General features: G+C 36.8%; 1 protein-coding gene and 1 long non-coding RNA gene across 2 annotated transcripts in view; one reads left to right on the top strand and one right to left on the bottom strand.

Annotated features, from left to right (window-relative positions):
• Positions 1 to 11,018, top strand: part of LOC113933517 — a 74,223-nt gene extending 63,205 nt beyond the window's left edge. Inside the window, exons 2-3 of the long non-coding RNA XR_003523373.2 lie at positions 10,286 to 10,338; positions 10,888 to 11,018. This is a non-coding gene — a long non-coding RNA (uncharacterized LOC113933517). The remainder of the gene's footprint in view (positions 1 to 10,285; positions 10,339 to 10,887) is intronic.
• PTGS2 (prostaglandin-endoperoxide synthase 2) lies at positions 7,739 to 14,833 on the bottom strand. The gene is made up of 10 exons (XM_027613700.2): positions 14,664 to 14,833; positions 13,721 to 13,837; positions 13,456 to 13,599; positions 12,625 to 12,768; positions 12,039 to 12,220; positions 11,233 to 11,316; positions 10,881 to 11,127; positions 10,299 to 10,585; positions 9,923 to 10,070; positions 7,739 to 9,784 (listed from the first exon to the last, which is right to left on the bottom strand). Exons 1-10 carry the CDS (start codon positions 14,713 to 14,715, stop codon positions 9,375 to 9,377), a joined length of 1,815 nt encoding a protein of 604 aa, XP_027469501.1. The 5' UTR covers positions 14,716 to 14,833; the 3' UTR covers positions 7,739 to 9,374.
• Between the last annotated feature and the right edge of the window lie 1,715 nt (positions 14,834 to 16,548).

Genomic DNA, 16,548 nt, shown 5'->3' on the forward strand with positions numbered 1-16,548 from the left:
TTACATAGAATGCTGAAATAAATTTTACTTAATTTAGGCATTTAAATTAATTATTATAGTGAAAGCAATATGATCACTTTTGAATGCCAGTTGTGTTTATTGGGGGGTCCTTGAAAGTAGTGATTTATGTCTGGCTTAAAAAACAGAATGATTTACCAGACCGTTTACTGTTTATCTTAAACGACTCCCCTCTCCGTCAGAGCCGGTCTGTGGCTAAACTCCACAAAAGTTTTGAGTCCTTAATAGTACATTGGAATTGGAGATGGAGTTGGCAGACAATTGTGATTTCAAACCTTTTTTTTTTTTAACTTCAAGTATATAGGAAATAAAACAGCTCTGAGTTCCCTAAGTCTGTGATATTAAGTTCTTGAAATATAATTATTAAATAAATTTTAACACATGTCAAAGATACCTATCTATATCTATGATTGAAGGAAAGTGAGGGAACATCAGAAGGTCAATTTTGAAAGTGATAGGTAACAGTTTCTTGATTACTAAAGTGATCATGCAGATAGTGTGAAATATGGAACAGCCACATATAACTCTAGATTTTAATTTTGAAGGGTGTATTTACTTTTCTTTTTTTAAGTCTTCCTAACTACCAGGCTACCAGCAAGTGCGGCATCCAAACAGAAATTGCCTTTCATTGGGGTCCTGATGTGCCTTCTTGTGAATAAAGTACATGAACTGTAGCACATGAAATTTATAGCAATTATTTTAACTTTGTAACAGTTTGCTTTGAATTTTCTTTATTCACTCAATTAATTGTTGTGATTATTAAATAAGGTGCTTTCATATAAGTGATGTGCATACTTAAATCTATATACAGGAATTGGTTACAATATGCCAGGAACATTTCCATTTATAAAGAATAAGGTGGCCCATGTACATGCCACCTAATCTTAGCTATAGGTCTAACATACTACAGTTCTAACGTTTCACATTAAGAAAAAATGTCTGCATAAACTGGAAATCTAATTGATATTTAGTGTATAGTACATCCAGGACACATAAAGTACAGATATTAATCCACATGGTTTTAGAAGGAGGGATAGAGAAATAAGGTAGGACCCCACTTTAAGTTATGGAGCTAAGCTTTTTGGAAGAAGGCCGATACTGGGGACATAATTCTGTGTGTGTGCCTATGTGTTTTAACTCATTTGTTAAGCTGTGTTAGGGAAGGTAAATGGATATAAAGCAGTCACATTTAAATAATGGAACCTAAAAAAAAGATAGAAAAGGAAAATCATTATTTCTCCTGATAAGAAGAAAACGGAAAGATATGATAATAGCTGCATTCAAATATATAAGATTTGCATTTCATTGACTTCCCTTGTTAGCTATTTTTTCATATCTCTAAAGGCAAAATAAAAGGAAGTGGTTTGAGGGATGGTAAGTCTCTTGTTAGACAAAGTTTTAAAAACCGATGTTTCCAGTGACTGAAGGAAGTCATGTCATCTCTTTATTCAATTATCTTTAATACAGTCATACAGTTACATAATTGTGATATTTCTCAAGAAAAGAAGAATGCAAGGTAAAAACATGATCTTTTTTTCAGGCAGGGAAATATTTATGTAACTATTGAAATATTAATAAAGGATCAATTTTGTCCATGCTGTGCCTTGTAGTTGAAAGAGCTTTGAAATTAAACAGATTTGAGCTCTGTGGGTACTTGGGTAAGTTACAGAATGGGTCTAAGCCTGTTTCCACCTTAGTAAAATGATAGTAACAATATTTTCTCCATGGGACTGTCATGCAAAATAAAAATAGCATTTACAATAAGGTGATGAGTATAATAGATAGTAGGAAATAAATGTAGAACAAAAAAAGTATTGTTTGGAATTATCCATTAAGTCCCAGCATATTTTCATTTTTTATTGGGGTATAATTTACATTCATCAAAATGCACATGGTTATGTGGACAGTTCAATGAGTTTTTAGGACAGATATACCCATATATACTGCAGAAAGCTTTGTTATTTATTCACCTTCCCAAGTAATCCTTGCTACTCCCTCTTCCCTCAACCATGATTCTTGATTACTTTCCTTCTAGATAGCTCCTTATAGAACTTTATATAACTGGAGTCGCACAGTATGTATTATTTTGTGCCTTTTTTTTCCCTCTACGTGTTTTTGAGATTCATCCATGTTATTGAATGTATCAGTAGTTCATTACTTTTTACTGATGAATATCATTCCATTGTGTGGAGATACCACCACTTATTTATCCCTTATCTTGTAGATGGAAATTTGCCTTGTTTTCAGTTTTTTGATATTATGAAGAAAGTGGCTATGGACATTCCTGTGCAAGTCTTTTGTGTATACTTCTGTTCATTTCTCTTGGGTAAATAGCTAGAAGTGGAATTGTTAGATCATAGGGTCCAATTTTGTTTATGTAAAACTGCCAGATTTGTTTCCAAAGTGACTATAATATTTTATACTACCATCAGCAATTATGAGAGTTTCATTTATTCCAGTCTGCGAACATGTGGTACTGTCGATGGACTGGTTGCAGTTCTCCAGAACCAATAATACATATTGGTTCTATTTCTCTCTCTTTCTCAATCTCTCGCTTATTTGCAAAATTGCGAAGGAAAGTAAGGGAACCTCAGGAGTTCAGTTTTACAAATAAGAGACAGAGACAGAGATTTTAAGGGATTGTGGAGGCTAGGTTGTCTGAAGTCAGCAGGGCAGGCCAGCAGGCTGGAAATTCAGATACAAGTGGATGTCAAATCTAAATTCTTCAGGGCAGCAGGCTGGAAACTCAAGTAGAGCTCCTATGCTGCAGTCTTAAGGAGAATTCTCTTTCAGGGAACGTCAGTCTTTGCTTCTTAAGACTTTCAACTGATTGCATGAGGTTCACCATATAGTATAGAGAATGATATGCTTTACTCAAAGTCTACTGATTTCAATGTTAATGACATCTAAATATTCTTCCACAGCAACATCTAGACTGGTGTTTGACCAAATGGGTGCCATATCTTAGCCAAGTTGACATATAAAATTAACCATAATGGTTAATCTTTTTAAATTTTAGTTAATCTTTTAAATTTAGTTAATTAATTAACTAAATTAACTAATTAATTAATTAACTAAATTAATTAATTAAATTTAGTTAATCTTTTAAATTTTAGTGAACCTAATAGTTGTCTAGTAGTATCTTACTGTGGTTTTAATTTTCATGTCTCTGATGACTAATGATGTTGAACATATTTTCATGTACTTATTGGATATTAATATATCTTCCTCAGTAAGTTTCTGCTTATGTCTTTTGTTTATTCTTCCTGTTATTATTTTTACTATTTAGAGTTATTTATATGTTCTATATTCCAGTCCTTGTTAGACATGTGTGTTATGACTATTTTCTGAGTCTGTGGCATGTCTATTCATTTTCCTAGGATCATCTTTTGATGAGCAACTTTTCTAATTTTATGAAGTAAACTTCATTAATCTTTTTATCTTTTAGGGTTAGTACTTGATTATCTTAAATTTGTTGCCTACCCCAGGTTCATGAAGATATTATTCTGTATTTTTTTCTAGAAACTTTATAGTTTTCATTTTTACCTATAGATCTATGAACCATCTTGAATTAATTTGTGTGTGTTGTTAAGTACAATTGAGTTTCCTTCTTTTTATGTGGATGTTCAATTGTTCTCAGGCCATTTATTTTTTTTTTTAAAGATTTTATTTATTTATTTGAGAGAGAGAGAATGAGAGATAGAGAGCACGAGAGGGAAGAGGGTCAGAGGGAGAAGCAGACTCCCTGCTGAGCAAGGAGCCCAATGTGGGACTCGATCCTGGGACTCCAGGATCATGACCTGAGCTGAAGGCAGTCACTTAACCAACTGAGCCACCCAGGCGCCCCTCAGGCCATTTATTGAAAAGACTTTTTTTTTTGTTTATTCATTAGATTGCATTGCCACCATTGTCAACTACACAATTGTCAGATGGATCTAGAATCTCCACCCTAATTCTAAATTTTTTGGAAAGAGAATTTTATTTTCCCTGCTTGTTTGGGTGTCCATTCTAGGACAGTCTATTGTGGCAGTTTGGATAAGGGTCAAGGAAATCAAATGATACAAAAGTGGCCTATAAACCTATTCTTGCCACCAAGAATAGCATCTCTTCCTTTAAAAAAAAACTTTTTATTTTGAAATAACTATAAATTCACAGGAAGTTGCAAAGAAATTTAGAGGGAGGTACCATGCAACCTTCAGACCACCTCCTCTGATGTTGACATCTTACATTATAGTCCAATGTCAAAATCAGGAAATTTACCTTAGTACAATCCATAGAGCTTTTTCATATTTCACCATTTATACATGCATTTGTGTTGAGTGTGTGTGCATAGTTCTATGCAATTATGTCACATCTGTAGCTTTTTTAACTACCACCTCGATCAAGTTATAAAAATATTCAATCAGCACAAGGCTCCCTCATGCTACTCCTTTATAGCTATAGATAGCTATCCCACAATTTCTTTTCTTTTTTTTTTTTTTTTAAAGATTTTATTTATTTATTTGAGAGAGAGAGAGAGAGAGAGCGAGAAACAGCATGAGAGGGGAGAAGGTCAGAGGGAGAAGCAGGCTCCCCGCTGAGCCGGGAGCCCGATGCGGGACTCAATCCCGGGACTCCGGGATCATGACCTGAGCCGAAGGCAGTCGCTTAACCAACTGAGCCACCCAGGCGCCCTATCCCACAATTTCTAATCTGGTAACCACAGATCTGTTCTCCATCCTTATAGTTTTGTTATTATTTCAAGAATGCTTTATATTTGGGGCGCCTGGGTGGCTCAGTTGGTTAAGCTGTTAAGCAGCTGCCTTCAGCTCAGGTCATGATCCCAGGGTCCTGGGATCGAGCCCCTTGTCTGGTTCCCTGCTCAGCTGAGAGCCTGCTTATCCCTCTCCCTCTGCCTACCACTCTGCCTACTTGTGCTCTCTATCTCTCTGTCAAATAAATAAATAAAAATCTTAAAAAAATGTGTTTTTTATATATATGTATAAATAAAGAATGTGTTTTATATATATATATATATATAATCATAGAATAGGTAACTTTAAGAGACTGGTTTTTTTTTTCACTCAGCATAACTCCCTTGAGTTCCATCCAAGTTGTTTCATGTATGATTAGTGATTAGTTGTGTTTGTTTTGCTGCATAGTACTCCGCGGTATCGATATACCACAATTTGTTTAACCATTAACCTTTTGAAGGATATTTGAGTTATTTCCAATTTTGTGCTATTATGAATAAAGTTGCTATGAAGCTTCATATACAGATTTTTACATGAATATAGATTATTTTTCTGGGATAAATGCCCGAGAGTACAATTGTAGATTGTATCATGTGGTAGGTAAAATAATGGTCCTCCAAAGTTTTCCATGCCCTAAGCTCTAAAACCTGTGAATATGTTGCCTTACATGGCACAAGGGACTTTGTATATGTGGAAAAAAAAATTATGGATCTTGAGGAAAGGCGATATTCCTGGATTATCTTCATGGACCCAAAGACCCTCCTTATGGGAGGGAGGCAAGAGGATCAGAGTCAGAGATACTAGAAAATGCTACCCTGCTGGCTTTGAAGGTAGAGAAAGGGACCATGAGCCTCTAGAAGCTAGAAGCTAGAAAAGGCAAGAGACAGATTCTCCCCTAGAGCTTCCAGAAGAAACACAGCCCTGCTGACACCTTGATTTTAACTCATAAGATCTATATCTTACTTCTGAACCTCCAGGACTGTAAATAATAAACTTGTGTTGTTTGAAGCCAGTAAGGTTGTTGTGGTAATTTGTCATATCATCAGTAGAAAACTAATATACATGGTAAGGGAATTTTTAGTTTAGAAGAAACTGCCGAACTATTTTTCTGGAGTGGATATCTCTGTCTTCTAAGATCTTACTCTTTCTTCAAGTATCGCCACATATTCTACTTCTTTCATGAAGCTTATTCTTATTCATTTATTGAGTATTTTGTAATGCCTTTTAAGTACCAGATACTGTTCTGAGACCAGTGAATAATGCAAACAAGGTCCTTGCTTTCATATACACAATTCTACTGAGAGAACACAGATAATAAATAAACATACAAATCAAGGTAATAACAGAAATAAATGCCATAAAGAAGATGAAAGAGCTTTAGTAGTTGGCTTTTAGGTGGCTGGAGAAGGCCTTTCTGAGAGGGGAAATTTGAGCCAAGATTTGGATGTTGAGAAGGAGCTAGCCTTGTGGAAATCTGAAGAAGGAACATTAGAAACAGGAGCAATAGCTTGAGAACCCTGCTGGTAAGCAAATCAGAAGAAAGCAGATGTGGCTGGAGCACAGTGAACAAGGGTAGGAAATTATGGTAAGTGAGATTAGATAGTTAGGCAGGGGACTGATCACTGAGACACTCTGGGATAGGATAAGGAGTTTAGGTTTGTCCATTGTGCAATAGAAAGCCAATAGGAAGCCATTCAAACAGGAGAGGAACATTATCTGATGTATGGTTGAAAATGACCCCTCTCATCATAAGGAGAATGGTTTGGAATGAGGCAAGAAGGAAAGCCAATTGAGAAATAATTACATCAACTAGGTTGGTAGTATTGGAGTTAGAGAAAAGGTGACAGGTGCAGAATTTGCGGGTTATAGTCAACAAGATTGCTGCGTGATTGGCTATGGGCATGAAGAAAAGAGGGGATTCTGCTTGAGAACAAGGAGATGGTGGCGTCCTTAACTTTGGATGATTATTATTTTGGGTTTAAGGTGCACAGTGGGCAAAGACTGTAAAATAAGCCATTAAATTTATTTGGGTAAGTTGTCAATTGAGATTGTTCTGGAGAAATAAGTTTGGGAGTGATAATGTTTCAGTTTATGAGCTTGGATTAACCTGGAAGAGAGCAGATAAAGAGGGGGATCAAGACACTTCAATTTATAGATACAATGGAGGATGAAGAGATTTTTAAAAAATCTGAGAAACAGCACTACATGAAGGCAGAGAAAGACGAGGAAGTATCAAACCAAGAAACCAAGAACAAAATACAACCTTTCAGTAAAGAACTATTGACATTTGTGCTGAATGCTACTAAGTCGTCAGATTAGGAGGATGGCTGAAAGGAAGTTGTGCCAGTTAAGTACAATGGAGGGAGAGTAGACAGGGAATGAAGGTGTGATTGTAAGGAAATGAGATAAACGGGGTAACGAATAGTAAAGAGGTCAATGGATCAGTAGGCTCAGTGAAACTAGAGTTTACATGTTGAAGTGTGCGTACTAAGATAGGTGAGTTAGGTGAGTCAGGAAGATGCTTGAAATCAAGATTTTGGTAATGGTATAGCAATTGACAAGATGAAGGTATATATAGTCATAGGAATATGGTAGAAGCCATCACAGGAATGAAGTCCAAGGAAGAGAAAAGCCAGGCAGGATGTTAAATAGGTGGTTCATGTGGATAGTGCTATACCGAAATATCAAGATTAGGAGTACAATGGAAGCCCACAAGCCAGGTATCAGTGGTTTGCCCAGCTCTTTGAACTTATAATTTTGTACCGCCTTAGCCATTTTATCTTATTCTTTGCCTTCTGTGTGCTTGGTTTTTTCCTTCTTCCAGATTAAGGCAATGAAAACAAGTTTGTTGCTATCTCCTACACCTCTTCCTCTAGGAAGCCTCTCTATGACTGAGGGAAGAACCATTTCATTAATAGCTAGTCTAGTCCAAATGGTATACATACAGTGTTTTAGAGAAATCATAAGTCATATGACAAAGATACACAGAAACAGCCAAAATTTATTTTAGAAGAGATTTTTCCATTCTTAAATAGTATAAAAATAAACAGGCATTTGTTTCAACACTTACATTTTACATAAGTTAATTTAAATACACATTTGTCTGAGGCACCAAAACATTCGTATTATATTCCAAATTCCCAGGTTCAGTCAGCAGGTTATGTTAATACAAGTTTTTTAATCAGTGAAGTTAAAGTTTTTTATATAAATCTAATATTGACTATTTCTTAACTAAAGTTTTTATAAACATAAAATCTTAAAAATTCCCCTGAGTTATTTCTTTTAAAGAAATTTCATTTTCTCTACCTAAGACACTGCTTTTTCATTATTTACAAATACTGATGTTATCTGTAATCAGTGCTTGATTTAAAAATATTAAAACCCAAAAAATATTAAAACCTACAGTGCTCTGCACGTGTCTCCTCAGTAAGTTATAGCTGAATTAATGAAGGATCCATTGGTCCTTCAAAAATATATAAAAGGTCAGTCTTATGGTACATCTAGGCTAATGAGACACACTGTTTCTCTGTGAGCTGGTATATAGGTAAATCTTCTGTATTTCAATTCCAACTTAATATATTTCAATATACCAGAGTTGGGTTCCTGAAAATCTATTCATGAATCTTAAACTAATAATTTTTTATAGTTTACATATTAATTCAGAGTTAATCTCAAAGAAGATATGCTGATTCTCACATAATGCAAAAAAAACCCTAATTTATATGTCCTAACAAAACATAAATAATAATCCTCAATAAATTAAGTAGTATACAGTACCAGCAAATGTCAGCTGACAATGAGATGTGGAAAAGAAACATTATCTTCCCGGGAACTATTCAGGATTTGTTTGGTTTTGCTTTTAAATGGGAAAGGACATTCATTAGAATAGAAATACAGCTTTCTTCTATCATCAACCCCCTACAGTTCTTTGTAAGGCATTAGTCTCATTGCAGGCTTCTTCTGTTACAGTTTATAAAGTTCTCTGCCTTTCACGTAAAATGCCTCTGGGTAGAGGCCTTTAAGGGCTGGGTTTTTTTTTTTTTTTCTTTCATTCCTCTTAAGAGGAGCTAAATTACTAGTAGTCCTGAGTTGAGGTTTTCCTGAAAACTTGCAAAAGTTCAGATAAGTACAGAGAGTCTAAAGAAAGATGAACTCAGATCTTAAAAACCAAGAAAACAAAAAAGAAGTAAACTAATCAGAAGAGAGTTTCTCCCAGCGCAGTGGCTAACAGAAGAAAAGGAGCAGTGTGCAGGTAGTTGCTTCTAACGTATCATGGAAGATACACTAGAAAATCCCGATAGTGTGGAAAAAAACTTGCAGCATTTTGCCATCTTGGAACAACGTTTAAATGTCCAAACATCTTCCCTTTCTTATTATATATAAATAATATAAAAAGAAATTCAAGTAAAAGGATGTCAAACTCATTTACAAAACAGAATGAAAACTGTTTTCCCCTTTAACCTGAAGACATCTTTAAAGTAGTGACATGAAAATCTTCACCAAGTATGACCCTTCTCTTCTTAATAGACGATGTTAAGTAACATAAGGAGTTTAACATAAATATTAAATAATTAAGTTAAAAGAAATCGTCCATATAAATAAATAAATATGATTAACAGGCTTTTACAGTTCAGTGGACCGTTCTTTTAGTAGGACTGTGGGATTGATATCATCTAGTCCGGAGTGTGAAGAGCTTGCATTAATGGTGACTGTTTTGGTGAGCTGTGGGTCTTGAACACTGAATGCAGTAAAAGGACAGCCCTTCACGTTATTGCAGATGAGAGACTGAATTGAGGCAGTGTTGATGATTTTAAAGCCTACTTCTCCACCAAAAGTGCTAGGCTTCCAGTAGTCAGGGGAACAGATGGGATTACCCATAAGTCCTTTCAAGGAGAATGGCGCTCCCATTTCTACCATGGTCTCACCAAAGATGGCATCTGGACGAGGCTTTTCTAGCAGGAGGGCAGGATACAGTTCCATGGCATCAATATCACCATAAAGGGCTTCTAACCCCGCAGCCATTTCCTTCTCTCCTGTGAAGGTGACAAAGACGTACAACCAATGTAAAAAACTTTACAGAAAAAGAAAAGTTTTAACCCTTTGCTCAGTTCCCTTTCAACTTCTCTGTTGTTTCCATTTGACCCTTGATGCTTCAAAGAAGTTTCTCTCACCTGTAAGTTCTTCGAACGAGGCATAGGGCTTCAGCCGAAAGCGTTTGCGATACTCATTAAGAGACTGGTATTTCATCTGTCTGCTCTGGTCGATTGAGGCCTTTGCTACTTGTTGTACTGCAGCTGGAACATTCCTACCACCAGCAACCTGTGGAAAATAAAATGGTAGAACAACTTAATGATGATTTCTACTTTTAAAAGAAAGCACTCACTCCCTGGGTCCAGAGTAGTGAAGACTGATGTTCCCAGCTGAGACCTAAACTATCCAAGTTAGAAATATTACTCGTTATTGGTAAGTCTGAGAACAATCATTTCAATGGCGGAAATTCTAGTTACTGAGTAGTCCTTTGTTTTGTTTTTCAGTAACAAGGCTTACCCTGCCGGCAATCTGCCTGCTGAATGACTCCACAAACTGGGTAAGCCCATGTTCCAGCAATATAGAGTTGTTGTAGATAAACTGCTGGAAATTGTACTCCTGGTCATCTATTTGCAAGGTGTCAGGCAGAAGGGGATGCCAGTGGTAGAGTGTGTTAAACTCAGCAGCAATACGGTTTTGGTACTGGAATTGTTGGTTGAAAAGCAGCTCTGGGTCAAACTTCAGCTTGAAGTAATAGCCGCTCAAGTGCTGTACGTAGTCTTCAATCACAATCTTAATGGTTTCTCCTAGTTACACAAAATAAAAAGAAATTTAGAGCATTAATTCTCTGATTACCAACTTTCAAGCAACTGAAATGCTGTGAATCCGCTCTTCCTTCACTTCTATTTTTGTCCTTTATACCATCAAAACAAAAGGTATTCGTATTTCCATTCATGCTCAAGGATTGAACTGAATTAATATGGAGGATGTGACTTTACATTCACCATGTTCTCCCAGAATTACTGAAAACATATCAAAGGTATCAAGTTAGTTTTCTCTGCAGAAGAGGGTTTTATTTAAATATATTCTCTTCTTGCTTACCTATCAGTATGAGCCTGCTCGTCTGGAACAGTCGCTCATCATCCCACTCTGGATGCTCCTGTTTAAGCACATCGCACACTCTGTTGTGTTCCCGTAGCCAAATTGTGGCGTACATCATCAGACCAGGCACCAGCCCGAAGACTTCCTGGCCCACAGCAAACCGTAGGTGTTCAGGAACATGGGGTGGGTAGATCATCTCCACCTGAGTATCTTTGACTGTGGGAGGATACACCTCTCCATCAATTACCTAAAAAACAACAGTAATAAAAACATTAAATTTTAATCAGTATAAGTTTTTTAAGTGGGTAAGTCGTGAGTCATAACTAATTCTTAATATTCAAATAGAACAAACCTGATATTTCATTTTGCCATCCTTGAAAAGGCGCAGTTTATGTTGTCTATCCAAAGTTTCCCCATAAATATGGCTTAAGTCCACCTAGAATATTATGGAAAAATTTTAATTTGTTGCTGTTGAAGTGTCTATACTATACCATTAAATAATTTGATAACATATTGAGATACTAAATACACAAGAGACATAGGTTGGTAGTGTCAGTGGATAATAAATTTAGTATTTTGTGGCTGTGAGAAAAATATGTTATCAAATTATTTAACTTGTTATCCACTGACACTACAAACCTGTCTCTTGTGTATTTAGTATCTCATAGTGAAGTATAGTATATATTTAGTGAAAAGGTATTTAGTATCTCATATGGAGTTATAAGTATCTAATATGCTTCACTATAAACTATTTCTTTTAACAAGAATCAGAAAATATATTATTAATATAAAATTCTTACTGGCAAATTGAAACTGTCATTGAACTCCAAGGGATAATAATGCTGCAAAAATCTCATAATATTTAAAGTAGTATAATCAGGGTACAAATGTTTTTGAAGACACCACTTTTTGCAGGGCTAGTATTTTAAACTAAAATGTAAGAGCCAAATTACAAATATTATGTCTATGTGTGTACACATGTGTATTTTTACTAAACCAGTGAATCAAAAATAGAAATTCCATTAAGGTTTTTATAGACAGAGCATTTTTTTAAAAAGAGGGTAAATCTGGTATAGCAAATACACACACACACACACACACACACACACAGCACTCAGTTATGATTTTTACTATAATTTCAGTTTAACTCTGTCTTACCCCATGGCCCAGTCCTTTGGTGAAAGCTGGCCCTCGCTTATGATCTGTCTTGAAAAATTGATGGGTGAAGTGCTGGGCAAAGAATGCAAACATCATATTTGTGCCCTGGGGATCAGGAATGAACTTTCTTCTTAGAAGAAATTTTTCCACAATCTCTTTTGAATCAGGAAGCTCTTTCTTGCCTGAAAAATGAGAAAAGCTTAAGATAAGAATTCATTTACAAATTCAAGGAAGCAGCTATTTCCTATGGGGCCTTCTTCACTTACAGGAGAAATACAAGTGTGAACAGGATTAGAATATAAATGGAAGTTCTAAGAAATGGGGAAACACCTTCTTAATGAATAACTTTACCTATTTTGTTTAACTAGCAAAGTTAATTTGGTTTTAATGAAAGAATTTAAGTGAAGACATTATACCAAAATGTCCATTCACTGGAATAGTTTACAAAAAAAATCTCCACAGATAATCCTTAGGAAAGCCAACAATATGCTTTTATTAACAAGAGAGTTCAGGGCTGAATTTTCTAGGTAGCAATCCAATCCCTACTGCAGTGCATAGGGCTGGGACCTGCCTCCCGCACACTCACCTTTCACACCCATGGGTGTTGGACAGTCGTCAGCCACAGGGGGAAGAGCTCTGGTGTAGTAGGAGAGATTGGAGAAGGCTTCCCAGCTTTTATAGCCATAGTCCACGTTGTAAGTTGGTGGACTCTCAATCAAATGTGACCTGGCTGAAATTTAAAGAAAAAAAACTTTGTTTTATTTGTGCCCACATCAATGTTCCTTTTTATTGTAAAATGTGCAAAGTGGCACAGAAGACTGGATTTAATACCAACAAAGCTAACCTACTGTAAAACAGTTACACTTCAAAGTCTGCCACTTCTACTAAAAAAAAAAATCAGAATGATTCATTAAAATGCATCTTTAATAAAGTAGATATACTTTTACATAAAACATGATCAAGCCGTCTTGATTTTTCAAATAATCATCCACCTACTGCTTAAGAGGCCTATGAAGGAATGTCTGGGCAAGACACTTGCTTTAGTAACAAAGTTATTTTCTTGCTGACCCAAATCCAGATTAACCAGATTATTTTACTAGGTGCAATTCTGTGATCCATGGACGTTCAGTAAACTGGACCACATTTCCTTCACAGATTGGCAAAAGCAGTTAATTTAGAAGAGGTGTACAGGATTTAAGTAGAATTCTGACTGTGAGACAGAACTTTACAAACTTAACGGGACTGAGATGTATTTTGGACCGTGAAGACAGAAGGCAAACTAAAAATATCTGTTTTAAAGTAAGTCATTTTGACAAGGTTGAAAAGAGATTTCGGGATTAGGTTTAATAATCTCAAGTTTTATAAAGAACATTTTTCCTTGAGGAAACTGAAAACCTTGAAAGAGACTTGTACTTACATGTCAACACGTATTTCATAATTACATTTCGCAGGAAGGGAATGTTATTGACAATGTTCCAGACTCCCTTGAAGTGGGTAAGTATGTAGTGCACTGTATTTGGAGTGGGTTTCAGGAATAATTTTATTCTTGTCAGAAATTCAGCTGCAAAGAGAAAAAAAAAGGGGGGGGGAAGATTAACAGGACCCATTCTAAGACACTAGAGTGTAAAGTGATAACTACATGTATCCCCAGTCCAAATAAGGGCACCCAAGGGCAAACTTACGTGTTGAACAGTTTTCGCCATAGAATCCGGTTCGAGTGCAGTCACATCTATACTGGTCAAATCCTATGCTCATACATACACCTTGGTTTTGACATGGGTTGGAACAGCACGGATTAGCTACAATAAAAGTAGACAGTAAGAAGTCATTCTTTACTTCCATAATCTTGATTTAAACATTTAATTGCTTTATATAGTATGGGTCAACTTTACATAAATTCAAGAAATATACAGGTAGTCATGGAAAACAATTTCTTTAACCTGTGGCACAGAATGATTATAATGAATAAAATACCAACTTCCTATTCTAAATAAGGATAACAATATTCAACCAGGGAAGTGATGTTGCTCAGTTTTTTCTTTAGTAACTTTTCAGATGTTCAAATTACCATTTTTAAAGAGCTCAAAGAAGTAGCAGTTTCATAACTAAAGTGGACGTATCTAGTACAGTAATCAAATTTAGGGGAAATTTCAGTGTAAAAACATATCATTGTTAATATTTTGCTTATCTTAAATAACCTGGGTTTTCCTGGGTCAGAAAAGGCACTAATTTTTTTTCTCATTCAACTTTTGTTCTAATGGGTAGAAAAGCACTAATTTTGAAACAATGACTCCCATTCCCTAATAGTGGGCACCACACACAAACATTTCACATATATTGATCGATCGTGTCTTATCATAATAACAACCTGCAAATTATACACTGTTCCTATTTAGCAGATGAGAAAAGTGAGATCCACACCGGTTAAGTTACTGGCTCAGGATGATCAGAGCTGGTGGCAAAGCTGGGGTATTCACCCCTTTCTTTTGGACTCAAAATGGTCCAAGCTCTCTACCCAGTCGAACATCGTCTCCTTTCCCGGACTGTTCAAAGTACCGGGAGGATCCGGGAGGTCAGAGCGGAACCTCGGCGAGGAGTCCCCGCTGCGGGGCGCCAGGTACCCACCTGCATTGCAGAGCGCCAGGGCGGCGAAGAGCAGCAGGGCGCGAGCAAGCATCTCGGCGGCGGGAGGAGCGCGGGCGGGCGGAGGCGTTGCCGTACTTGGGCTCTGGGCTGCGGAGCGGGAGCAGTCGCTGTGCGAAGTCCCCGAGCGTAACCCTGACGCTTGCTGCAAGTTGTTTGACAACTGGAAGCTAACGGAGAGAACCTTCCTTTTATGCGTGAAAACTAAGCCCACGTGACAGCATGACTGTTTCTTTCCGCCTTTTTTTTTTTTACCCACTCCCCCCACAACTCTCCCCCTCCCCCTGTCTACTTAAATAATTGCGTAAGACCCGGGTGGGGGCAGGATTTTTTACCCACGCAAATGAGAAAATCGGAAACCCGGGAAGCTGCCCTCGGATTCCCCAAGGCGGGTGCAAAGCAAATTGCCCCCCTCCCCGCTGCGATCTCCTGGTTCTCCTCCCCCAGTTCCTTAGCTCCGGAGTGCGATTTGCGCCAAATTCCCTTTCTCCCAGTATTTGACCCGGAGCTTTCGAGAGAGGGTGCCTCGGCGGATCCCACTGCGGGGAGGGACAATACTACACTTCTCCCGGAATCCGAGCGGCCCGAGGTCCCAGAGCGCAGGGAATCTCCCTGCGCGGCCGTCCCCATGTCTCATCCCCAGGTCTTTGGGGGGCCGAGGAGTCACGGTCTGGACAGACTGGGCCAAGAAAGACTTTTTTACACGTCATGTATTTCAAACATGTCATGATTTTAGTGACCAGCCATGACCTAGTGTATATGCAGCACATACATACATTACATTTTTTTTAATTGGCCGAATTAACTATAATAGCTATCGTCGATGTACATATCTGTAAAATGTGAATTCCTCTCCACAATAGCTTCTTACCAGTTATCCTGTAAATAGTCCATCTGAGGCTTGAACGACCACCATTATAACGTTTCCTCTCCTCTGATGAACAAGGGAAGGGAAAGGGCCCAGGATCTTTCTGGGATGCTAAATGTCCAAAACATCTGCTTTAATGCATTTCTTTCTCTGCTGTGCGGTTTTTACCACTTTGGTCACCCACCCTCCACAGGAGATACACAAAGAAGACACTAGGTTTTTAAAGTTTCGGTTTTTTTTTAATCTTTTCTGCCCACTTTTCCAAGATGATGAATATGGCAATGGATCAACCTACAACATTGCATTTACTTTTAAATTGTCCGGGCTTAATAGTGCAAATTTTCTATTCTCATTTTGGAACAGAGTTTGATGAGGAATTGAGTGGAATGGTTGGAAAAGATGGATAAGTTTGACAATTTTGAATTTCATCGTCCTTTGCCTTTATTTAGTATCTTTCGGTGGTGTGAGTATGACATTCAAAAAAAAGAAAGAGAAAGAGAGAAGAAAGAAGAAAGAAAGAAACAAAGAAAGAAAGAAAGAAAGAAAGAAAGAAAGAAAGAAAGAAAGAAAGAAAGAAAGAAAGAAAAAGTGACCAGCATCAAAGTGGAGAATAAAAAGTTCAGTTAAGCCATAAATTCTTAGTTCTAATGGAAAAACTACACCAGATACCTCAATGTGTAGAAGTCTTAAAGAAAAAAAAAGACTCACTTGGAATTTTTTTTCTTACCATTTTGCTTAAGGAACACATTATCTGATTTTACATGAGACACAAATGACTAAAATTCCATCTCATCCAAGAAACCTTTCTCCTCCTCTAGTCATATTTAATCATTCAATTTGTGACACTCCCATTTATTGTGCTAAGTCCTACATGAAACTTTAACTAAGAGCATAATTTTTTCATAATAATTCAATTTTCTGTTAAATGAGTAAGTTGTATCTACTCAAGTTTTAAAGTGATATTTAGTACGATGCATTTGAGTTTTTTAGGTGTCATGT

Source organism: Zalophus californianus, chromosome 10 (genome assembly GCF_009762305.2).
Source record: "Zalophus californianus isolate mZalCal1 chromosome 10, mZalCal1.pri.v2, whole genome shotgun sequence".
Taxonomy (NCBI): Eukaryota; Metazoa; Chordata; class Mammalia; order Carnivora; family Otariidae; genus Zalophus; species Zalophus californianus.

Coding starts and splice junctions, on each gene's coding strand:
- PTGS2 (XM_027613700.2), bottom strand. CDS start 14,715: ATGCTTGCTCGCGCCCTGCTGCTCTTCGCCGCCCTGGCGCTCTGCAAT. Junction 13,600..13,720: donor TGGCGAAAACTGTTCAACAC/GTAAGTTTGCCC, acceptor TTCTCTTTGCAG/CTGAATTTCTGACAAGAATA. Junction 10,586..10,880: donor GAGCAGGCTCATACTGATAG/GTAAGCAAGAAG, acceptor TTGTGTAACTAG/GAGAAACCATTAAGATTGTG.